At 37.7% G+C, this 27,191-nt stretch overlaps 1 protein-coding gene across 5 annotated transcripts in view; it reads right to left on the reverse strand.

The window, feature by feature from the left end:
* KLHL2 (kelch like family member 2) overlaps positions 1–27,191 on the reverse strand; it is a 120,639-nt gene that overhangs the window by 49,780 nt on the left and 43,668 nt on the right. For 4 of the 5 annotated variants that reach the window (XM_042983661.1, XM_042983663.1, XM_042983664.1 and 1 more), the window contains exons 4-5: positions 22,110–22,231; positions 2,028–2,190 (exon numbers count right to left, since the gene is read on the reverse strand). In XM_042983661.1, the coding sequence (XP_042839595.1) occupies positions 2,028–2,190; positions 22,110–22,231 (285 nt within the window). The remainder of the gene's footprint in view (positions 1–2,027; positions 2,191–22,109; positions 22,232–27,191) is intronic. The other variant, XM_042983665.1, reaches the window with a different exon arrangement.

Consider the following 27,191-nt stretch of genomic DNA (forward strand, 5'->3'; position numbering starts at 1 on the left):
AGTTGGTAGAGTATGCAACTCTTGATCTCAGAGTTATGAATTCAAGCCCCACATTGGGCATGGAGTCTAGCTTCAAAAAGAAAGAAAAAAAAGGAATTTTTCTTCATAATTTTGCTGAAAATGACAATAAACTCTCCATGAAAATGTCTTTGCATAATTATGAAGAAAGACTCTACAAACCAAGATACAGAAGTGTTCAAATTCTAGTAGAGAATTGTTCATATTTTATACTTTATAATAATACATTTAAGATTTTAAATAAGAGAAAGAAACAATTAAATCTCATAAAAATCTCCTAAACACACAGTACATGAGTTGGTTCTGACAGGAGAAGAACTAGGAGTTCCAGTATATCATGTGAATTATGGGTGGACATCTTTTGCATGAATCCTGCTTTACTCATTCTGTCCCCAGCCCCTCTCCCTACCTCTTAAAAGTCAGTAATGTGTATCAAGTAATAGGAGACAACGAGCTGCCCAAGAAAGATATGTTAAACAGTGATTGTTTCCTGCAGAAGAAAAAAAAAAAAAAACATCCAAAAATATACAAGCCTCCTTCATTCTCCCAATATAAATCACTTATAACAGGCACATTATGTCTAGAGTTAATGGATCTTACAGATTTAGAAGGAAACTTTTCTATTTAGCTGAAGAACAGCTGAAGAACACTGGAACACATCACTGAATCCAAATTTATCTTTGGTTTTTCTTAAAATGCCTCATCCCACTCAAAAGGATTACATGAATATCATTACATATTATAGGCATTCCCCAACTTACAGAAGGGTTATGTGCTAAAAGTTCATCTCTAAGCTTTCTGAAATTCAGATCACATTTTCTCACTGAAAGAATTTTATAAAGGGTAGTCAGGTCAGTCAGGTCACCCTAAGAAATCTATAAAGTTCAAACTTACTGGACCTTTTATGTTTCTCTGCAGCACTGTGGTTTTCTTTTCTTTCCAACTAACCACCTAACCATTATTTCTTTGAAAAAATGCAACAGAGATTCTAGGAATACTCGTCTCCAATGCTTTGTGCGTGCGTGCACGTGTGCGCGCGCACACACACACACGCACACACACATACACACACACACACACACACACCTTGCCCAGGTCTATGTGCCACGATGTCCCTTACCCATCAGAGTAAGCACAGTGGAACAGTTTAGACAAGGGGCTCTTGCGTTTGAAGGCTGAAGGAAGTTTTAGGGTTCTGTTTTATTGGGTCTCACAAATACAGGACAGAGATGGTGGGTTATAACTTCTATCAGGCTTATCTTCTCAAAGATGATTTAAAAAATTAGAAGCTTCCTAATAATCACTTTTAATACACATATTTTTAAATGCTTATAAACTCAGAGGAAAAATCAATTAGAGGTTACTTTTGTGTACTTTAGCTACATCCAAAGCTACAACAAGAAACTCTCCTCGTAGACTGGAGTGATGGGGGGATCAGAGGGTCCCTACACAGCAACTGAAGTGATGGCTTCCTTGACAAGGGCAAAGGGCTGCCCTCTGCCACAGGAGGGCGCCAGCAGGAGGTCCTGAGAACTGTTGTCTAAGGAGAAAGCTGCCTGTATTTCAAATCTACTTTTCCACTCTACCCAAAGGCAACTAGATTTCATCACCTTGAAAATGGTTAAGCCACTAGATTGTTCTCCTGGGTGCAAGAAAAAGGTGTAAGAAGCCATAGAAATAAAATGACTTAGTTTCATATGCAAATATTTTCTCATATGCCTGTTAATTTGACAGTTTGAAAGAAAGAGATATAGAGATTCAATACTTGCATAAAACTGCTATTCTATTCTTTAGACTCAATACCAATTTATAGAGTTTTTTGAGGTCAGAATTTTGTAAGTATGCTTTAATTATGCAGTGATACATTATAAGATTTTAAATGGATTTTTATAAGGTTCAGATCCAAAAACATGACATAACTTTCCAGAAATTACTACAGAATTTTATCAGAACTCAAGAGTTCCAGATTCCTCCCGGTCTCAAACTCAGCTGAGGTCTACTCTACTTGCCTGCATAGGTGTTGGCTTTGTTCAGGAGGTCTGTGCACGCGTGCATATCAGCAAAAGCCCGAATTCCTAAGCAGTTGACAGGGTGAAGCTGAGATTCCAAAAATTCACAGCAAGTCTTCTTCACATCCTGTAACTGTAACAGCCCAGCTGCTGGGAGAAGTACCTGCAACATCCAAGGAAGCAGTTAGGCAGGTGGATGAAAGAACAGTCACTACTTACCACTCCTACCCAGGGCACAACAGATGCAGGCAGAATTTATCTGCATCCAGACCCAAACACTCCATAGAAGAGGAATGCAACAACCATTTGCCAAAAGGGTGATGCCCACATTCCCCCATAATTTCTACAGTATTTTTCAAGGATCTCTTCCTGGCCATAAGAATATAAGAGATAGAAGATCATATTAGATTAAGGGTTCTGTTTATAAGCATAAACCAAATGCACCTTTGAATTTTAAAAATATAAATTATTAGGATGCTAGGGGGTGCTATACGGTTCAGTGAAAATGTTTTTTCCCCTTAATTCAAGCAGTCATGAGTTTCAGCGATTTGTAGGGAAGGCATGAGCCCAAAGTAATACATATCACAACAAAGCCTCATTTTGTTCTCCCACTGTCTGAAGAGCACAAGCTGCTTTCCTTAAGAGGACAGAGCAGTTTTAAATTCAACAGTCTCTGTGCAAGCAGTTTCTCTCAAATGTAATATATGTGCTAAAAAAGAAAACACAAAAGGTAATTACCTAATATTAACTTTTTAATTTGTATTTTTATTTGAGTAACTCCACGAGATTTTGTATTAATTATAGGTTTTTCTATGGGATTTAACCAGTATCTTTACTATAAATACTATATTCAATACCACAACTACTTTTCAAATAGGTCAATAATGGAAATGTTTTTTTCTTGTAAGTGAATTAGTGTGAAGCTATGCTAAGTATCACATCTGAAAGTCAAATTAAATGGGAAAACATAAAAAATGAAGTTCTTGAACATCTGCTGCTCTTTTACAAAGGCAAAAGAAAAAATAAGCCTCAACTATTAGAACAATGGTCAATTTTAGAAAAGATCACATTAGCATAAAAAAATAAATAAAACCTAAGTTCCTTCAGGAATTGACTCTTATATCTGCCAAGCTGTAGCCCAAAGGGAAAAAGAGAAAAGAAACAGTAGTTCTAGAAATGTTTTATAATTTTCCTGTATCTATGTAATAAGTCCTAAATGTGGAAAAGAAAGAATATGTTTGTGTCTTTGCATAACAGAAACTACTCTGTTTTTTTTTTTTTAAGAAACCACAGTATTACCTCTCAAACCCGCATGCATACAAATGGTCATGAATTAAAGACTGAGAAAATAACTTTATGTTTTAGTGCAACTGTACCAACTAATAGTTTTCTCTAAAAACATACAAACAGTATCTAGTGGGCTTTTCCTTCTGAGTTTAAGAAAAATAAAGTGCAAATAATGTTGTTTATGGCCAAATCTTTTGTATAATATGTATAGTGTGTTTCCTTATGTTAGGAGAAATGATCTCCATGGAAACCTTTAGTTGTTGATAATTTGCAAATGGGAGGTTTTCCCACACGCGTATAATTGTGCTCTGAAGCAACATAAAATACATTCCAAGATGCTTAAGAGTCTGCCATTTAATTCAGCGAACACATACAGTTAAGAAAGTGGTCTTCAGTGTAAGATTCAATCTCTGTGAAATTTGCACAAGTAGTAATGATCACCCATCTGATCAGCATTTTCGCAGGGACAATCCAGTGAGGTAGAGTAGTATTCAAACTGCTTGGTAATGTAGAAAAGGCAGGAGCTTTGGGGGAAAAACATGGCTGAGCAGAAATGAGCTCACTCATGCACTGGTGGTAGGAGTGTATACTGGTTTCAACGTTCTTGAAAAACAATTTGCCCATTTCAGTCAAAACTACAAATGCACGGGTGCGCCTGAGTGGCTCAGTCGGTTGAGTAGCTGACTCTCGACTTCTGCTCAGGTCATGATCCCAAAGTCATGAGTCTGAGCACCATGCTGGGCTTCACGCAGTGTGGAGCCTCTTAAGATTCTCGCTCTTCTTCTCCTCCCCACCCCCCCCCCCCCCCCCCGTTCACAGCGTCTCTCCCTCTCTCTCAAATAATTAAAAGAAAAAAATACAAATGCACAATCCTCTGACCCAGCAATTTAACCTATAGATACACTGATAAATGCACAAAATCTCACATGCACAAGACATTGTTTGGAGCACTTGGAGCACTACTCTGGGTAATAGCAAAAGTGAGGGTAAAGCCTAAATGTCCATTGTGAGGAGACCAATTAAACAATATCATCCATTCAATGGAATACTCTGCAGTCATTCAAAAGAATGAGGAAACTATATGAATGGGACAGTTTCTAAAATACATTCTTCAGTGAAAAAAATTAGTGATTGATTCATACTATGCTAACTAATACATATACTCCCTCACGTATATATATATATCCATCTAAAAAAAGCAGCTACAGCAAGCTTTTAAAAATTTTTGTTTCATTACTTGCAACTTCATCACTACCAAGCCCAGATCTACCTCATCAGGAGACTGAAATTCATAAAACTGTGTAATATATACACCAGGAATAGAAAAGTTATTCCAATTGTAAGCCATGTAGCTAGAAATTCACGTATAATTTTAATTTTTAAATGACAATGATGAGTCAAGTGGTTCCATGTTTGGCAAACAATATGTATTAAATACACCTTAAAGGTTAGTCAAATGTATAAAACAAGCTTACTCATAATTTCGTTGTCAGTAAATCCTTTAAAATTGCCTCAGTTTTATGACATAATTTTACTAGGACTAAATTTCAATAGCTCCTAAGTATTAATTATGTACAGCTTCAAAAACAATGAATAACTAGCCCAGGCTTACTAACATGACCCACAGTCACTCATGCTGAAAACAGGAAAGCAGCCAGGGCCACATCTACTTTATGTATTAGATAGCCAGCAAAAAAACAAAACAAAATAAAAATGCTTCTAATTTCAGATGAACCACCTCTCACAATCAGAACCACTCAGTTGGCAGCCTGTGAGCTAGATGCCTCGAGATCAAATCAAATCAAACCTTCTAATTTGTCTGATAAAGAAATCAAATCCCAGAGGAAGCTGGAAGACATGACCAAGTCATACAGCTGGTCAGTGGAAAGCTGAGAATATAATCAAATTTACCAACTCTTTGGTCTATTGTTCTTTCTACTACCTTGGGCCCTATCTGTAGGTGCAGAATGGAAGTGCTTGTCCAATTTTTAAATCTCCAATACTGCTCTTTTCAGCAAGAGTAATAAAGACCACAATCATTTCAACAACCCATTCTTGCAATTGCTTCCATTTACTGAGTAATTACTACCTCAGGCACTGTGCTGAGCACTTGTCACACAATAATATCTGATTGCCTCCATTTCACACAAGTGAATATAGAGGGTTGGAGAAGATGGGTAACTTGCCCAAAGTCACACACCTCATATGGAACAGGTAGAGTCCGCTCTAAGAGCAGTATTTAACCAAAGTGAGTTGTAACGCTTTTAGACGGCACACATAAACATTCTGATGTCAATAGTTAGGAATACGATTTTAAATACGATTTATTTAAACAAGAACTGAGCCAATGTAGAGAAAACATCAAGTATTTACCAGTGTCAGCAGTATAGAATATAGCAAAATCATGAAAGTACACACAAATTACTAAACTTTAGAAAACTCTGAATTGAGAGGTCACATTAATCCTTCAATATCTGATAGCATTCTGATTTTTACGGTTTTTACATACCACTAAAAGGAAGGATGTGCTTTAATCTGGGGCTATCACAGTCCCATGGCATATTTTCTACAGAGTGGATAAACTCTACTCTTAGTAACAAATGTCGGTAACACCCAGCAATGTAAAGAAGTGGTTTCTTAATTTGTTATTTAGGTCACAAAAATATCTTGGGCATTGTAATTAAGAGGTCTGAAGAATAAATTTGTGCCTTTAAAACTAATTTTTCTGAGCTCCCTAGAGCAAAGGTACAGCTGAATAGTGCTGCTTCTTATATGAAATGGAATCATATTGACACAATAAACCTCCAGCCACATAGCATTATGACCCAATGGAAATTTCCACTTGTTCCATTTTTCCATACACTAGTATTAACCCTGAAATTGATTAAAATAACCCTACGGTGCTCTATGATCTAAAGTATATTCTAAAACATCAAAGAAAAAGCAATTATATTTGTTATATAATACAAATGTTAACGATGTATTCTAAGAATCAAAAAGTGATTAATTCCCATATATTCTATTCCCATATATACTAAAGGGACGGCCACACTCCAAAAGCTGAAATATTTCTCTCGATTATGTTGAGCCCTAAGAAAAAATACAAAGCTGGCAGTGTGTCTTGGGGCCCAGCCTTTACCTCTCCCTCCAGCAGCCTCCTCCCTTGCTTCCCCTTTAGTTCTATTCTATCAACCTGGAGCTTCTCCACTCAGACCCTGGTGTTTTCACCATGATCTCTCAGTCCCTTTCAGGTCACTACTAACAGCATCACACCATTTCATCTGCTTTGTAACACTCACCAATGTCAGAAATGATTTTATGTATCTGCTCTCATGTTTACTGTCTCTCTCTCTGCAAAAGAATATATGCTCTGGGACCACATCTGTTTACCTCCATTGTAACCTCAGGCACTACAAGAATATCTAGATGTATAATAAACGAATCAACCTGAATGTAAATTAACGTGTTACTCTCATAGGTATTTGTATTTTAAAAGAGATACAAATTTGGATGTCCTTTAACCCAGAAATACAAACTGTATTTCTAGGCTGTGTCTATATGGGACATCTGTGACCTACTGCAAATCCTTTCAGCCCCAACTCTTGCTCAAGCCAACACTGCAGCAACCAGGTCCAAGTAGACTTTGATCACCTTTGTGAAAATGTAACTTCACTGTGCCTCACCACACCTCCTACCATAGCTCTCTCTGCCTTCCTAGCCAGGGAATGCACTGGGGACTCACACCTGCGCTATCTGGAAGCACAGGGGAAGTAATGCTTATGGGGCCACCCTGACCTATGGAGAATGGTCTAAGGAAAGATGACAGCTAAATGCTTCTCCTCTTTATTCCCAAGCAGATACTTCTGAGACACATTTCATAAGCCTCCTCAGAAGGTCCTGGTAAGAACAAACATCTTACATTTTAGCTGTAACCAGATCTATACCACACTTTGAATTGGTTTTCCCTCCTTTCCAATTCAAATTCCCTATTCATTCACTGTTGCTCTCTTGGATCACTTTCCAAATAAACTAACTGTACGAAATCTTGCTTTCAGGGAAACCCCAGGCCATTACACTGCACATGGAATAAACTGTAAGTGTGAATATACTTAGTTATAAGTATGAATTATAGTGCTGTTTATACTATTAAAAATTGAAAAGAACTCAAATGTCCAATAACAAGAGACAGATGAAGTAGATTCTGTACTATCAGTAAAATTGAATACTTTGTAAATATTAAAAGACATACAATAGACACATATCTAATGACCTGGAAAAATATTCCTAATACATTCAGTATACAAAGATAATTTCTAAACAAAATATACAATACAATCCGCTTCTTTGTAAACACACAAACACAACAACATAAAGGGCACTAGAGGAATATAAATATACTGCAATTGTTAACAGGGATCATCTCTGGTTAGTGGTAGTGTTAAGACTTTCTATTTACTTCTTTTTATTTGCATTTCCTAAATTTTCAATAATGAATATGTACCATTTAAATAGTCACATATTATTTAAGAGAAAGTCGGGGAGAAACAAACAAAAGACTGTCTTTCTGGATCTCTAGAACTCCAGACAATATAGCAATGGTGAAGGGAGCTATTTATTTAATAATTATCACCCACCGCTTGCCAGACATTGCTTCAGTTTGACCTGTATTCTGAGTATCAGGAGTCTCAAAGGCCTATGATCATCAAACTAGTGTTCTGCAGAGTGTTATGGAGGCTCTACACATTACTCTTCCTGTTCACGTGAATAGCGCTATCTCCAAGTGCTGGGAAAAACATGAAGTAATAGAACATGACCAGCTGATTAAATAAACTTAAAATCGACCACTTCAGCAAATAGAAAAAAATTATTTTCACCTAGATATGCTGATTTCCAAAATAGGGAGACAATAAAAGCCTAAGCATTTTACACTGTGGAAACATTTTCTGCAATGAACAAAAGAAGCAGGGGAAAAGCTACCACTGATTAGAGAAGACAAGTAGAACACTAGACAGAGAAGACACCCGAGACAAACAATTAGCACTCGTGTGACACTCTTACACCAGCTGCACATTTTAAAGTAAGATGCTTTCATCCTACTTCACTTTGTTTGACAAGCCAAATTATACAGAAGATGTTTCGCTTAGACAAGTACACTCCTTCTGCTTGGCTATTAGGATCTGCAATTTATTTTCAGCTCGGGCACTTACTCCATAGGGGGAAATAATTTATGTAGTAAGTCTTTTAAATCCTGAGCCATTAGCAGTGTGTTTATTAGAAGAGACTACCAAGGGGTCTGACTGCTCCATAGACAAGATTTCCAGATGTCTATGAAAGTATGCAAATATGAAACAGCTCAGTCACTGTTAACTTTACAGTAGGTTTACTGCTAAAAAGCAGGTTTTTTGTTCATTTCCCAGCCATTTTATATTCACATGAGAAGCACCTGTTTGTCTACAGAGTAAGGAAGGGCCTTGTGTGTCAGGAATGACCTGGAAACAAAAAAGGAGACAGCTGTTCAAAGAGCACGCAGAGACAGAAGAAATTATCCCCAAACTTAAAGGAGCTCTATGTTGTTGGACCAAAAAAGTCTCACTACGAAAGAAAACCTATAACTTTCATTAGCATATATCTTCCAAAATCTGCATTTAGTCTCCAAATTATAAATAAGTCATGTTTCACAAGTTTACTTTTTCAACTGGCTGCTTACTACTCATTTAATCATAGAAACAGTATTGAAAAGTTATAAATCACAATATCAAAGAATATAATATTACTACTTGACTGCTGTGACCCTATGGGGCACTGGGTGCAGGAAAGAAGGAGAAAGAAAGTTTCCTTCCTCTTTCTGGGGTGCAGGCCTGGCTGGGGGCAGAATTTTGAAATAGGAAGTGTGCGCCCTTGGCATCCTGCCACCTCATTCACACTTTTACAACTCAAAGCCCTAAACCTTGGCCACCAGGAGTCAGCCTCTGCTCTGTGCACCCAGCTATGGTTCTCCACACAGATCTGCCTTTCCTGACTGCTAAGTGTTTCATCCCGTAAATATACTGACCTCACCTCTCTCCTCCCAACACCCCACACCCCAAGCTCCATCCCTCGGGATAGCTACTGCCAGCAGAGTCAAAATGAAAGCCGTCTTATTATTAATTCATACTAATTGCTAATAATGCATCACCTTCCAGGACAAATCCCTTCCAGGGATATTTAATGTTTCAAGAGATGCTAACTCTTAAGCAGAATACATCTGTAACTGAGGTCATTTCCAATGGTATAATAAATGAAGCGAAAAGGCAAAAGAAGTATGGAAAGAGGGAATATGTGGGCAATGTGGCTTTCCCACAGGCTGAAAACCACCTATCCTATACTTCCCTTTTAACAACTGCTTTTTCCATTCTTTTTAACCTAAGTTTTCTCTAAAATTTCTAACTTATTCAACAGTGGCTCAAATGTATAACAAAGACAGCACCTACCTTGTAGAGTTGTTGAAAAAAATTAAATAAGATGGCCTACCATTCAACACAGTGCCTGACACATGGTAGAGTAGAGCATTAGCTCCAATTCAAGGCATTGCTTCTCAAATTGAATCCAACATCCAATCCCATGACAAGAGAATGCCAGGATTTCCTTTCTCCCTCACAAGATGATGTTCTATGACAGATCATTTCCAAAGAGCATAGGGTTGCTTTCTTTTTTGAGCAAATATTCCCAAAGTAAAAGATACAATCCAGGACACTTTGGAAAAGAACAAACACAGCATGTGAAAAAGGGAAATACAGGGGCACCTACGTGGGTGGCTCAGTTGGATGAACATCCGACTACAGCTCAGGTCATGATCTTGCAGTTCGTGAGTTTGAGCTCCACACTGGGCTCGCTGCTGTCAGCACAGAGTCCACTTTGGATCCTCTGTTCCCCAGTCTTTGCCCCTCCCCCGCTTGTGCTCTCCCCAAAATAAATATTTTTAAAAAAGAAAATGGGAAATATGTTTGATATCCCACTAGTTATTAAGTAAATATAAATTAAAATAATGAGACCTCATTTTGTAACTATTGCTACTTTTAACAACATATATTCAGGTCAAGATACGGTAAGCCTTGGCCCCTATCACATTTTTGCCTTCACTGTAAACTAGTCAACTCTCTTAGAAGGGAAATAGACAAGGGGCGCCTAGGTGGCTCAGTCAGTTGAGTGTCCGCCTTCAGCTCAGGTCATAAACTCACGGCCTGTGGGTTCAAGCCCCATGTCAGGCTCTGTGCTAACAGCTCAGAGCCTGGAACCTGCTTCCGATTTTGTCTCGGTCTCTTTCTGCCCCTCTCCCACTTGTGCACTGCTTCTCTCTCTCTCTCTCTCTCTCTCTCTCTCTCTCTCTCTCTCTCTCAAATACAAATAAACATTTAAAAAATTTTTTTAAAGAAAGGAAATAGGCAGTATTCATCAAAGGTACCAAAAAATATAAAAGTTTAAAGCATTTGATGCTGGAAGTACGTTCCTAAAAATCTACCCTGAGAAAATAGTTCAAAAATTGGAACAGACTAAATCCATAAATTTTACTTTAGCATTATTTATAAGAGTTCCTGGGGGAAAAACCAGAAACAACTATGGATTTAACAATATGGCAACAATTAAGTGCATTATGTTAAACCACATGATGAAACATTATAATCAATGACAATGAAGACTAATGGTTTTAAAAAACTAATATTTCTAAAATATTTGCAATAACATACAATATTATAAAATTGGATTGACACACTGCTCTAACCTATACTCATATTAGAAAAACTTAATAGACATCAAGTTCCTTTGATGTCAAGGAACTTGATTAGTAAAACAACGTTGACAGAGAAAAAACAAACAACAGAACATTTCCACACAACTTATTTTTTCTAACACATAATGGACGTAGAGACAGTGGCGCACTGGTCTTTTTAACAACAGATTGGCTCCCTGCCCTCGCATCTGTCAGTTCTATAGCTGGCAGCACTGGATCTGGATCCAATCCTGTCTCTAATCAGAGAGAACGTGGGGGCTCTAACTAACAAGCAGCACAACCTGGTCGACTTCATGTCAGTGCTAATGTGACACTGGGTACTTTGATGCTTTGTTTCCTGGACAAAGTCCCAGCCCACCTTCCTGTAACTAGGACCCTCTCCTAGTGGGCATCAGCAATGTGGCCCTACTTCACTGTGCATGGAGCAGTTCTCCTGGAGGCTGAAATGCTGCCCCTGGGTGCCAGCCCAGAAAATAAAGCCTTGTTCCCAGGCTCCCTTCTCCTCTTGTTCTGCAAGGACCTCCTGCCGGGCTCAACTTCTATTCATCAAACATGCCTATCCTATGGGCAGTTCCTGATTACTCACCTAAGAAATACTTATTGAACACATAGTCTAGGGTCTAATCACTAGTGTAGGTTCTAGGGCAATGGCAGTGAACAGAATGTACAAATATACCAGCCATCCTAAAGCTTGGATTCTAATAGGTAGTGCTTCCATTTAGTAAGGGCATGTGTAATTTCCATCATCCCAGCACTCCAGCCCTTCAAAGTGGTCTTTGGATCTCAAAGTCTACAGTCTAGGGGCACGTGGGTGACTTGGTCGGTTAAGCATCTAACTCTTGTTTTTGGCTCAGGTTGTGCTCTCACAGTTCGTGAGTTTGAGTCCTGCATCGGGCTCTGTGCTGATAGCGCAGAGCCTGCCTGGGATTCTCTCTCTCCCTCTCTCTCTGCCCCTCCCTTGTTCTTTCGCTTTCTCTCTCTCCCTCAAAATAAATAAATACACAAACAAAAATTTTTTTTAATAAAAATAAAGTCTAGAGGCACTGGAGGACTCAAGAGCTATAGATTTTAATCCCCATCTGTCACTAAATTCCTATAAAGCCTCAGGGGCAGAATAGAGTTAGCATGAAAAGAATGGAGAATGAAAACCATACCACAGGCTCAAGAGGCAGAGAACTCTGGTCTTGAGTGCTAGCTGTGTGAGCCAAGAAAACCACTTAACCCTTCTGAGCTGCAATTCTCTAAGCTGTAAAAAACAATTCTGTATCCAAGATGTTGTAAAAACTAAATGAGATTAGTACTTTAGCAAAGTGGCTGGAACAGGGGAGGCAGGCAGCCCCTTCTTCCTCAATGAATATTTTATTCTATTTCCACTACCATTTATCAGAATTAATCCACTTTAATTTCCTCTCCTTTAGTCCTTCCTCTCCAAAATCACTACAAATAAAAAAACATGAATACTAGTCTCTTGACTAACTGATCATGCATTTTACTCCTATTATAGATCAAAATTTCCCCTGTATCTCCCCTGGATTCTCCAGGATTCTTCCTTTCCACAACCTCAGAATTTCATGAATAACCAAAGAACAGACCAACAGACTGTCAGTGATTCCACATCCACCTTCCAAAAACAGAATTTAAACTGGTGGTGAGACTGAGGCATCAATGCACTGTCTAAAGAAGAACACAGGGACCAAAAAGTCCTGTCAGCAGGCTTCAAAAATATTTTTTAAAGAAACAAATAAAAGCAAGCAAGTTTAAGGGGCCAATGTTATCAATAAAGGTGATGAGTCTTAGTACGAGGGACTAGTGACACTTCCGGCTTTTCAAAGGTGCTGCACGGATGTATCTACAACTGTGCATGAGAAATGCCAAACTGTCCCAATAAGTTATCTTCACTGTCTTTCTGTGGCAGTCATTCCTTAGACCAGGGAAAGTAATCCAAATCACTCTCCAGGGTACTATGTTGCTTTATTATACACAACTCCCTCTTCCTCTCCTCCCTCTTGGTCTTTCCCCTCTTCCCCTCTCCCTCTCACCTTTCTGTCTTTGCCCGCTCCTTTTCCATCTTCTTTCTAAATTGATTTCTATTATTCAGAGCCTCTCCACCCCTGCAGATTACCAAGTCTATTCCAGTGGAATTTTTTTAAGAACAAAGAGACTGATAATACTTTTTGAAGATTTTTGTTTGTTTGTTTTCACAAATATAACACTTAAACCACATAGACACCCATGCATGTATGCACACAAACACGCACATCCATAACACACTCTTCCTCTTTAGACAAATGACTTTTTCTGTTGCATGTCATTTTTCACCAAAAATTATTTTATATTCTCTCTTTCCAACCATGTCTGTAATCAATATTCATATACTATCATCTCCCAAACTGTCAAAGCCGAGGCTTGACATGAAAGAGAGATCACAGGATAAAATTATTGCTGGAGAATAAAAAGTGAGAAAATATATGATAAGAAAGCACATGTCAAGCAAAAAAAAAATCACATTTAATAGACAATTTAATAACTTTATCTATCTGATTAGCCTCTCCCTGACCCTAACTACAGCTTAATTATAGACTATGTATTTCTCAACGTTCTTTATCAAAGTGCCTTAAATCCTATTCATAACAGCCCAAAAATTTAATTTTTTTAATGTTTATTTATTTTTGAGAGAGAAAGAGAGAGTGCACGCATGCGAGTGAGCAGGGGAGGGGCCCAGAGAGAGGGAGACACAGGATCCAAAGCAGGCTCCAGGCTCTGAGCTGTCAGCACGGAGCCCTATGTGGGGCTTGAACCCACAAAACACGAGATCATGACCTGAGCTGAAGTCAGACGCTCCACTGACTGAGCCACCCAAGCGCTCCAAGACAATCCAAAACGTTAAATACAGGTCCATTATCACCCCCCCCCAAACCTCAATAAACCCATACAATGGAACACTCAGTATTTATAAAAAGGAACTAACTACTGAAACTTGCAGCAACACAGATAAATCTCACAAGTATTATGTTGTGCCAAAGAAGTCAGCCTCAAAAGAATACATTCTGTGTGATTCTATTTATATTAAGTTCAATAACAGGCAAAACTTAGAAATCTTATCAATGGTTGCCTGGAGTCAGGGGTAAGAAATTTATTAGAAAGAAGCTTGAAATTACAAAGGTTTAATATCCTGATTTGGGTGTATGCATTTGCTAAAACTTAGCAAACTGAACAGTTAAGATGCATGATGTACGAACAATAGCCCACTAGGAAAAAAAAAAATGAGTGCTTTAAGCCCACACAAAGATTAACCAGAAGTCAGTGAAAGGCATTTATAAATTATGAAACAAAATTTTTAAATGGAAAATAATAATCCTCTCTGCTAGAATCCCAAATAAGAAAATAAAAACATATTAAAATGTATTTACATGACCAAATCTCTATACTAGTATTTGTAAAGTTAATTTAAAACAATAGCTTTTGAATACATGTTAGTGATACAGCTATCTTCTATTTTCACAAAAAAATAAAGTTTTCATAAATTACATATCCTGGGAAAAGACACATGTACACATGTACACCAGATGATCAGAAGCATATTAATTCTAATGTGACATTGGAATTAAGACTTCGAGGTCCAAAAGGTAGTACTTTTTAAAGCTGTATGTCAATAATGCTAGGATTTACAAAACCTTTGGCTTATTTCAAACCAAATATGCCAGAACCATAGATAATTCAACCACTCTAGGCTCTCACCACCTAAAATGGTTTGAAGAAAGGGACCCTGAACACTGGCAACAACCTGGCACAGATGTACTATGCTCAATGCAGGCTCCAAACCTAAACAACGTGATATAAAGGTCAAAGATCAAGAAAAAAATCCACCTAATAAGGACTTTGATATATATCTAACTTTTCTAACTTTTTTCCCCTGCTCAAATTAGAACACTGCTATAAGATGCTAGGTCATAAACAGGATGGAGTCATTTTTTGCTCATCAAGATAAATTCTTCCTATACACCCCATGAAGCTAATTAAAATATGACTCACAAGATGATTCAACCATGGACGTCTTCAAAGATTATATATTTCAATAACATAAAACCACAAGTACCTTAATTATTAATATTTCTGGAGTACGTAGCTTTTCTCTCAACAAATACTTAAAAAACATTTTAAGTTTGATGTCTATCTAGTTTTATAACATGTTCTTATGATAAAGCTTCTAGATTTTTCTCAAACTAGCTGAACTCCAATGGCTTCTTCTATACTAAATTTTAAATAATAAGCTTTCATTTATTCTATACTCTTAACTTGTACAGAGTAAAACATAATTTAGCTGGCATGACTGAAGAACAGATATTCTAGCTGGTCAAGCATTTTCATTAAAATTATAAGGATTACCAAGTTCAGACTTAAAATATAATAAAATACAATTAACATCAAAATTCAATTGTAAATAAATTTAAATTGTCTCGTAATTATTTTTTTAAGTTTATTTTATTTTGAGAGAAAGAGACAGAGAGAGAGAGAGAGAGCACACATACATGAGCAAGTTGAAGGCAGAGAGAAGGAAAAAGAAGTCCAAGCAGGCTCCACACTGTCAACCCAGAGCCCAAAAAGGGGTTGATCTCACGAACTGTGAGATCATGACCTGAGCAGAAATCAGGAGTCAGATGCTTAACCTACTGTGCCACCCAGATGCCCCTACAGTAATTATTAATATAAAAGAAATTCACCACTTGGGGCCTCTGGATAATAATAAAGTAAAATTATCACTATTCTGGTAAAGTGATAAAATACTAGGTTAAGAGTTTTCTGGGTATTAGGATGTCAGACAAATTCATTTCAGTGATAGGATTTCCCATTGTTATCCCATAAACAACCACTAATCCTCAAAGTTTGATTCAATACATTTTTATGTTTGGGTTTTTTTTTTGGGGGGGGGGGGTTTGTTTTGTTTTGTTTTTTACCTTTTAACATGTGTTTTCTAAGCACATCATCTGCCAAACTCTTTTAGTCGCAAAGAACTTCCTTTCTATCTCATAAGAAAAAGAGAACATGGGTGGAAAAAACAATAAGGCTTCCATAAACTCTGTTAGGAAAAATATCACTTTTCTTTGAGCCACTGCATGTCAAACCAATAAAAAAGGGTGTTACAAATTATACTGCAATCACCCCAGAGTGCTGCCTCCACACTAACCAAATAAACAAGTCTTGTCGGGTGGAGAGAAATCTATAGCAAATTAAGATTTTTTTTTTTTTTGGTCACAAATATATTTCCTGATTCAGAATATAAAAAATGAGGGTAAGGTTACACGAGCCATTTTCTTTAACCCAATGATCCCAAACAATCTCAGTGGGTTCTTCTTCCTCGTGGTCTCAAGACTTTTTATTGCTGCCTCATTTCTTATTTCTGCTCAACATTTATAGAGCACTTCAATATTTTTATAAGCTTTAACTGGTATATTTTATAGCATTTCTGTGAGATGTCAAAGTAGTATCAGCCTTATTTATAATAGCTGAAAAGCAGAAAGGTTAATGTTTTCCTCAAGGCCATTCCTGAAGTCAGTGGTTAAATTCAAGATTTGAACTCTGAATTCTCATACAATAATTAGCCAGAGTCCACTAGCACATGAAAGTTTTCTAGCAGGGAGCAAGTCCAAGGGGGCTGCATATTATTTTCTGAGTTATTCAGTAATAATTTGAATATGTAGTATTATATACTTAATTTTAATGATTTATTAAACTAAAAACATTTACAAAACTGCTCAATAGATGTTTTGTTCATCTCAAGATAAGCATTCTACTGAACTGCTTTGGTACTTAGGCAACTTCTAATTGTGTGGCTAAGAATGGAAAGTGGTCATTCAATCAAGAGAACTAAAAAGCAGATCTGGAATGTGACTATAATTAAGGTTAAAACATAACCAAGTGTATAGTTACAGTCTCTGTCAGAAGAAATCATTTTTTTAATGTTTATTTTTGAGAGACCAATAGAGACGGAGCGCCAAGCAGGAGAGGGACAGAGAAAGAAGACACAGTATCTGAAGCAGGCTCCAGGCTTGAGCTGACAGCACAGAACCCGATGCTGGGCTCGAACCCATGAGCCATGAGATCATGACCTGAGCCAAACTCTGACACTTAACAGACTGAGCCACCTAGACTCCCCATGATATTACATAATTTAAATAAACACAAATAATCCAATGAACTGTAAGTGTAAAAGGAGAGCTGTTTCTACAAAAACTAAGTTGACTGCTTTAGAATGACTTGATCAACATGTTACTGCAAAAAAAAAAAAAAAGGTTTCTCAAATTATACATGGGGGAAGGAAAGAGAAATTGTGTAACTGAAAGATGACTTTGCACTGAGATTTCAAGTGTCTGACCTCTTGCTGAACTTTTTTAAAAACTGTAAAATTAGAGTTGATCCATCATTATGATGTCATATGTGTAAAAACACATATGGCTCTCTAAGCAGCTGACCATACTAAGTTTTACAACAAAAGATTGCCATACGATTGTACAGTTGCATATTTTAGGTTAAAATATCTGGGGTATATATGTATCCTTGTTTGATGATTTCTCCACTTTAACAATATTTTGTTGATCAAGCAGTCAACCACATCAACAGGTCTCCTACTGTGAATGCCCCTCTCTGCGAGGTCTTCTTTTTAGGACCGGCTGGTAAAACGCTATAGAACAACATTCTGTCAGCACTTCTAGTCTGAAACAAACAAAAAAAACCTGCCCTACACCACCAGCAAAATGGACACACTATGTCAAATTTTCTACTGTACTGAGATTGTGTAAAATACTTTGGTGTGTTTGTCGCCAAAAGCTAATTTTAAATGTCTCTTGAAAAACTCTCATTTAAATTCTGTTCCTTTTCTAAAAGGATTGGATTTTCTATTTCAATTTCAATTCATGCAAAACATAGAAGTTTCCTGAACTGTTTAAAACCTATCCATTCACAATTATGAGATGCTTAAGTTCTTCTTAAATGACAAAAGTTCTAATGCAGGCAGAACTTGTAGATGAACACTGATAATATTAATTCGGGAATAAGAATTTATTTACATTGGCACGGCCTATTAACATCCGTACCTTTGTTTTTCACACTTACATCAAGTGAAAAAGATTCTTAGCTACTTTTAGCAAGCCAAAACAAATACCCAAAAGCTGAGAAGTCAAAATGTATATAAAACCACAAATTTAGCAATGAAGTAAAGGCTTTTAAAAATTCAAGTTGCTTTAGAAGTCTCCAAAAATGCTGACCAACGCATAGAATGAAGAAGAGTTAAAAGGTACTTTTAAACTCTCTAAGCAACTATTAGTTCATGACAACTTAACAGTTGCTGTATGATAATGAACTAATCACTTAACCTTCTTTAGCTTCCTTAATTGCAAAATGGAGTAAAACCTACCTAAAAAGGTGATGAATATCAAATGAGATTTATGGAAAATACCTAGCACATAGTTGAAAATAAACTCACGCAAAAGCCTTTCATTCATATAAATGTATATATTTATATATTTATTATTTTATATTTTATTTTTATATTTTATATATATATATATATATATATTATTTTTTCCAAGTATTCCTAAGAGTGGGAGAGTGAGGGAGGGAGAAAGACAAAGTACATGAATTCTCTAAAAGTATATGCGTATATGCAAAACTCTGTGTATAAATGGTTATATGTACTTTACTTGGGAAAAGGTCCATAGTTTTTCATCAGACTCTCAAAGGAATCCACGATAAGCCCCAAATTTAAAAAACTACTTCATAATAGCCCTTGGCTTTATTTTCTCTGTTCCCAGATGTATAGTTTATAAAATTTGACTGGAAACTCTAGACACAAGTTAAATCTAAATTACTCAGTAGCAGCAACAAAAAAAATGGTCAATTAAAAGCATGGTCATGGTAAGATATATATCCTCCTTTTATTTCTCCTTTAAAAAAATACACAAATTCATTTGGCTCAAATTATTCCCCAACCTTGCCATAAATTAAAGCAAATATCTAAACTCAAAGCCAAAGTTAAAAAACCTAACCAAAAAAAACCCAACAGCAACAGCAAAAAATCAGGGAAATCATAAACAGCCAAGAATTAAAGTCCTATTACTTATATAACACTAATGATTATACTGTTTTTGGAGTTAATGCTTCAAATTAATCCATTCCTCATTCTGACTCAAAGTTAACAACCTTTACTTCAAATAGCTGTTATATATTTTTTAAATTTGTGTAATAGGAGACTCACAGAAGGAACCCTAAACTAGGAATCAGGAGAACCAGGGTTATGGTCCTATTCGGTCACTAACTAAGACAGCTGGACCCCAACACTCTATGGCACTATGATTCTACATCAAAACATGCAATCCCAAAGTAAAAGGCTAAGATACCTGCTATCCTAAAATTGTATTTTATTATTACTAAAACAGAAACATGGTAAAAGAGAGGTGACCTGACAAGAGATTTGATTCTAGGTGTAATGAGAAAATATACCTACAACAACAAATTTTTGAATTACAGGAAGTTCTATCCCCACAGTCAGTTCTCTCAAAAGAGATAGGGTCAGGGTGGGCGTCCAGCTGGCGCCACTTTAAACTTTAGCTTAACATTAATAAGAACACCAGATACCTCCACCCTAACACTCCTTTCCCTAAGGTGAACGGCACTTATAAGAAAGATCTAACAAAGTACAGACAGGCAAAAATACAAAAAACAGTGGAGACAGCAGTTTGGTGTATCTTGATAGGTAAACTCTTACTTTGTATTTCACCGAAAAATTACGGAAAAGGCAACTTGTTTTAATCAATTTTATTTCCAAACTGCCTTTTCTAAAATAAGGATTTTTCGATGGACAAAAATAAGGCTTTGCACATAGTACCCCTATGTTCTCTTCCCCCTTCCCCTCAAAATAAAAACTACATGAATATTAAGCATTTAACAAGTCTGCCAAATACACCTCTTTGAACGTATTCCTGTAGGAGCTGAACACATATACAAAAGGCAAATCAGCATGGCAAGAGGTTTTCTGAAAGGCTGCGATGACTAATATTTCAGGACTGGAACGTGATAGTTAATAAAAGAAACACGAGAGTCGAGGCGTTCTCCCAGTTCCGCATAGGCCCATGTCTCCACTGCAAGAACTACTACAAACAGCATTCAGTGCTGAATTCACACAGTCTATTGTCTCAGGCCTAAATCATCTTTTGCAAATTTCCCTCATGTCACATATTACGTGAATCAAAGAAACCAATCAGCAATTCATTTGTTGAAGGTCAGATATAGGGCACAGTAAGGCCCATGCACTCAAATGAATTTAAAAAGGGAGGAAAAAGAAAACCAAGATAACTTCTTGTTAAAAATGATGCCCTAGAATCCAGGAGACAGTAGAACTATACAGAAAAAATTAGAGTGAGATCATATGGTGGTAGTTACCTCCTGACATGTACCAAACACCTTCCTCCAAGTTAAAACAAAAGTTCACCTAGCAGGTGGTTCACACCTTTATACATGACTTGAATATCAACCAAGGTTTTTTCAAATGCCTTCCGTCATGAACTGGATTGCCAAGCAAAGGCAAATGAAGCCACCCATGAAAGACCACCAGAAGGCCTCACCACTGCCGATATTTCAGATTTAATAAGAGCATTCTTAGCAAGTTCATATCCAAAGATTTCAGTCTCTAAATTCAAATATTTTGCATCCTATTTCAAATAATTACAAAAGCGTTAAAAGACTGAGCTCAGACTTTCCTATTCGAGTAAGTAGAATTTACAGACCACTTCTTAAGAAATAGTCCTAATTTGGGGCGCCTGGGTGGCTCAGTCGGTTAGGCCTCCAACTTTGGCTCAGGTCATGATCTCAGGGTCCGTGAGTTCAAGGCCCACATCGGGCTCTGTGCTGACAGCTCGGAGCCTGGAGCCTGCTTCGGATTCTGTGTCTCCCTCTCTCTGTTCCTCCCCCGCTTGCACCGACAGTCAGTCTCTCTCTCTCTCTCTCTCTCAAAAATAAATAAAGATTAAAAAAAAAAGAAAAGAAATAGTCCTAACTCTTTTCTGTTGTCCTCAAGACACACTTTACCTGTTGGAAGGAGTGTAAATAAATATAAACTTTCAGATGGCAGTTTGGCATGCCTGTCAAAAATTAAAACATGCATGTACCTTTTGATCCACGAATTACATTTGAGAAGTCTATTATATGACATTTTGGATGTAAATATAAAAATGTTCATTCAATGCAGTATTTTTATAAAGGTAGGAAAATCATATATGCTGATTAACATATGGGATGCCATTCAAAAGAACGGGTTAGACCCACATGTATTGATGTGTAAAGAACTTCAAGATACTTTGTACAGTGAGAAAAGCAAGTTTCAGAAAAACTGTGCATGTGTGTGAATGCATGTATATATAAAACTGCACAAAAAATGGTCTGAAAGAATTCACACCAAGCAGGTAACAGAAGCTACCCTCTGGGAAGGAGAGTGGATCAATGTGTGTGGGCTGGGGTGGGCGAAAAAGGAAGGGAAGTTTAAAATAGGGACCTTCACTTTCTGTGCTTTATGCACCTGTATTATTCACTTACATCATAGATTACAAAACATTTATTCTTTACAGAAAGCGAGAAAATGCAATGTGAAATTTTAGCTAAGCTCTAGAATCACTTATATGCTGCAACAGGAAAAGAAGTAAAGACCGCTGATAGTCAAAAACATCCCTGTAGATTTGAACCTCAAGGGAACAGAGAAATGTAGGCAGCATCAGTCAGTAGTTACAAACGAATATGACAGCATTTTCACAAACAAGCATCACTCAGAGAACTAAAAGATTACAACTTTAAGATTATAAAGGACACTGAAATCAGAAACATTATTCAAAAGATATAATCATTCCAAATGTCTCCTGGAAATTCAGTTTTAACAATGAATTCTATTACTTTGGTACAAAAAGTATACTGTGGGTATGCTCTTTTCACTTAAAAATCTGGCATATACAAAGAGCTAAATGGTATGGGGTGTTTATTCTTACCTGTACATTTTCTTCTGTAACCTGAATTTCTGCAGTGTAAACATAATCAATTAGCATCCTCAGGGTCCAGCCATCTACCTCTTTTATTCGAACTCTCTTTGCTCGGCTCTCACTCATCTCACCTAAAACACAAAAGAGTGAGAGTAACGCTACAGCAAGACACTCTGTGAAAATACCAATGCCAAGACAGATTCATCCATTTTCTTGCCACTCATTGTATTTTGGAGGCAACACAATCCGCCGCTTCTTGCAGACCTGCAACATTTCATGACCTCCCCTGAAAGCTTACCTGAGCAAACCATAATATGTACTTTCATTACCCACTTACACCTGAAAATCACATCACCACACTGAATGTGCCACGTGTCCAACTATAATACCTGTGACATTGTAAGTTCAGTATCTGATGCTTTCCATGGTTTTTCTGGTCCGTGCTTTTTTTTTTTTTTTTTTTTTTTTTTTTGTAAGAGAGAGAGAGAGAGAGGAGAGAGGAGCAGAGGGGCAGAAGGAGAGAAAGAGAGAATCCCAAGCAGGCTCTGCTGACACAGGGCTCAATCCCATGACCCCAGGATCATGACCTGAACCAAAATCAAGAGGCAGAAGTTCAACAGACTGAGGCACCCAGGTGCCTCTGATCCATGCTTCTGAGCATCTTGTTTTCTTTTTGGATTTCCACTCATGACTAGAAGAGTCACAATGTTACCCCTTTTGGCTAACAGCAACCAGTACTTGCTAAAAAGGACTCACTGGCCTAGCAGCATTCATTCAACAAGCACAGCAGTGCTGGTCATGGGCATGAGTGGCCTGGACACAGAGGCTCTGCCCTGGGGGATGACACAACCTTCATGCAGGAAACAAGTAGAACACACATTACAGAAGATGCTGAGGGAAGACAAGACAAAAGAGGGATCATAAAAAAGTTAGTCAATGGCAAGGGCTTGTTATAGGGATCTTCTAGCCCAAGTTCTCATCTGGTTTGTCATCTGCAGTAACTTTGCCCACAAATGGTAAGTCATTTCCATACCAACATTTATTACTAAAGCCAGACATTCTTCTATGTCACTGCCTGCTAGAAAGTGCTATACAACCTCTCTCTTTTACTCACTGAACTAATTAAGCATTCAAGTATCATAAATAAGATCCTCTCGTGTGGAAAGAAACAGGAAAGCAGAAAAGAGAAGGGAATGTAGGGAGAGAAAGCAGCAGGTTTGAGCAAACATGTGTGGACAAGAGAAAACGACCCAAGACATAGGGAAACACAAACTTTCGAATGGAGGAAAAAGAAACTTCAATCAAAAACGACAAGGGCAGAAAAAAAAAATGACAGAGGCAGTTTAAAAATTATGATGAGTGCTATAAGACACCTTAAAGAAAAGGTTTGGTTCTAGAATTCACGAGGCTTCAAAGATTAAAGAAGCATGAAAACGATGCTGCCACCCCTCACCTTCACCTTAATCCAGCATCTCCTGTTAGAAAAACAACATAATTAAGCCTCAGGATTTCTTGAAAGTTCATTTCTTTTTTAGACACAGTACACTGCCAGCGACCATAAGCTATCAGAAAAGCCTATGGGAATCAATAATTACACCAAATTCCTTCATAAACACAAACCCTGGGAGGAAAGAAATAATAATGATGTACATTTAACTGCGTGCTTCCCTGGAGATTATTTCTGACAAGATCTCAGAAAGAAGCTGTTTTCCTAAGAGCTAAAATATCTCAAAACTATCCTGCCACTTCCCAGGGGAGGAAACATCCATCTGTATTATAAGGGAAGGGAGCTGGTTAATGAGAAAGAGGTATATATGCCTATACAGCAGAAGACAGGGATTGGGTTACGAGTCTGCTGCCTAAGCACGTTTTTCCCTCTAAAAAAAGGGAGGAAAAAAGAAGGGCTGAGAAATACAGAAATATAATTCTTCATCTGCATATAAGGCACGTTCCTCTATCCTACTCTCCCTGGATCTTGTAGACAGATGGGATTTGTATTATCTGGAAGTTCTTTGGTGCCAAAAGTAAAGACACTTGGGTAATTCTCACTTGGACTTTAGACAAAAGCCACACCTAATTCATCTATAAGGCTCAAGCGATGCATAAAACCCCACAGGGCCTGGGGCCACACGAATATAAAACCATGCACTTAGTTCTCAAGGACTGAATTCACCTCTTAGGACTTAGGCATGACTTAGCTTAGACACAAACACGTCTGACTTTAATTTATATATATATGACTGCCAAGCAATTTTTAATATCATCATTTCTAAAGTATTACTAGAAGACATACTTTGCTAATTCATACATTCCAAGGATCATTTTTAATATGAATTCTTTCCCCAGAAAACTGCATCTGCTTCCAACAAATTCAATCTCTATCATACGCTGCTTTAGAAATGTTTTAATCTTTGTTTCATGTTAACCTGTGAAAGAGTATCAAAACAAATAGCTTGTCACAGATTGCATTAATAGCTTAAGAATTCCAGTAAATACTGAGAATTAATACTAAAGACATACTAAAGACAGTTGTAAAAGCTTTAGATTTAGAGTAAAAGTAGATTTAGATCGGGGCGCCTGGGTGGCTCAGTCGGTTGGGTGTCCGACTTCGGCTCAGGTCATGATCTTGCGGTCCATGAGTTCGAGCCCCGCATCGGGCTCTGTGCTGACAGCTCAGAGCCTGGAGCCTGTTTCAGATTCTGTGTCTCCCTCTCTCTCTGACCCTCCCCCGTTCATGCTCTGTCTCTCTCTGTCTCAAAAATAAATAAACGTTAAAAAAAAAATTTTTTAAAAAAAGTAGATTTAGATCTAATTCTAGTTTTTATATACCACCTGAGTTACTGCTCTTTGCTGTTTATAGAGAAAACCTTTAAGTAGTATGGTTTGTGACATTTACTTTTGACAAGGCACTAAAAAAACATATCCAATGTAGTCAGGTGTCCAATTCTTGATTTTAGCTCAGGTCATGGTCTTGTGGTTTGTGGGATTGAACCCTGTGTAGGACTTCATGCTGACAGTGCAGAGTCTACTTGGGATTCTCTTTCCCTCTCTCACTGCCCCTCCCTCCCTCCCTCCCTCCCTCTCTCAAAATAAATGAATAAACATTTAAAAATTAAAGAAATAGGGGTGCCTGGGTGGCTCAGTTGGTTAAACATCCGACTTTGACTCAGGTCATGATCTCACAGCTCATGGGTTCAAGCCCTGTGTCGGGCTCTGGGCTGACAGCTCAGAGCCTGGATCCTGCTTTGGATTCTGTGTTTCCAGCTCTCTCTGTCCCTCCCCACTCATGCTCTGTCTCTCTCTCATAAATAAATAAACATTAAAAAAGTTTTTTAATAAAATAGAATAATTAAAAAATATCCAATGATACTGTACAGAGTTTACCTGGTGTCGTTTTTAACTTCACAGAGTCTCTCTCCAAATTAGAGTGTTATGCTTCTGTATTTCGATCATGTACACCTCTGAAGCTCTATGTGGATATCCACACAGACATCATCACTAAAATTCTGAGAGTCACTTTTGACTCTCCCCTCTTCCTTACCCACCCATGCCATCATTCACTAAAACCTGCAGAATTAAGCTCAGGGAGATCTCAAATCAAATACACCCCCCCTCATCCCTTCCACCACTATGTCACCAGGGTCCCTGCTAACACCACCACAGCAACTTCCTAATTGTTTCCCAACCCCCAAGAGGACTCCACAGATCTAAACATGGCACTCAAAAGCCATGAGCTGCTCTTAGTCCAGGAGTGTGAGCCCCTTCCACATCCCATCCCTGCTTAGCTATCCAGCTTCCTCTCTCCCTCTCCCACTTCTAGCCTTAAAATGTATCAGGAAAGAACTTCCCATAGTTCACATACAGCGAACAATATCCTGCTCTAATGCCTTTGTTGAGTTTTCTCTTTCTCTCCCCATGCTTCCATTTACCAGGCTAATCTCCATTCTTCAAGATTCAGCTGGACCCTCTGCAAATAGGCTTACCTGTTAATGAGCCAAGGCTGGGTTAGGCTCCCAACCTGGGTACACTTGGGTACCTACTGCAAATGCACTCTGTTATGCTATACCTAGCTCTCCCCACCTAGATCTTGAACTCCCTGAGAGTGAGATGTCTTTCTCATCTTGTCTCTGTATCCCACAATGACTGACCTATTGTAGATACCCAATAAATTCTGGTTGGATAAATGAATGACTAAAAAAATAAAAAGTAAAGTGTAACAATTTAAAATGTAGGATCTTTACTCAACATAACTAACATGTGAATTAATCTCAAGCATGGGTATTCTAGCTATGAAGGATTTCAGTCAATATTCATTGAATATCCACTATACATCCCAGGCCAAGCTAAGCCTTCACTAGTGAACACTGCACCATCTCTACTTTTTTCTTTTGATTTTTTTATTGTTTATTTATTTTTGAAAGACAGAGAGATGGAGCTTGAGTGGGGGAGGGGCAGAGAGAGAGACAGAGAGAGAGACACAGAATCTGAAGCAAGCTCCAGGTTTTGAGCTGTCAGCACAGAGCCCAATGTAGGCTTGAACCCATGGACTGCTGAGATCATGACATGAGCTGTAGAGGGATGCTTAATCTGCTGAGCCACCCACATGCCCCTCATCTCTACTTTCTTTGAGAAAAAAATGAAGTCCTCCAAATTGTAAAAGTTTATGGACATATCTCTGAATAGGAACATTTCCATCTCAAGGACCTTTAATTAAGACTCCAGAAATCCAGCACAAACTGGTAACTTTATTTATCCATTCTAAAGTTCTAAAAAGTGAATAGGTTGAGACGGCAAACCCTAAGATCTGTTTCAATACAAAAATCCTATGATTCTAACTTCAGTTACTGTTCAGCATATAAAAATATTTGGAAAAAAAACATAAAAACAAAGAATCTTTACTCTGCTGAAACCTTAAGAAGTGAATGACAAATTTATAGCTACATTTAATAAATAAATTTTATTCCATTACTTTCAAGTTCACATATACTCTAATCATTATTCTAATCATGTATTTGCCATTAGTCCTGGGTTACAAAGAAGCTATTGACACACAGGTATTTTCATTCTGGCAACCTGTCCTGGATGCCCCTG

The sequence above is a fragment of the Panthera tigris genome, chromosome B1, assembly GCF_018350195.1.
Source record: "Panthera tigris isolate Pti1 chromosome B1, P.tigris_Pti1_mat1.1, whole genome shotgun sequence".
Classification (NCBI taxonomy): Eukaryota; Metazoa; Chordata; class Mammalia; order Carnivora; family Felidae; genus Panthera; species Panthera tigris.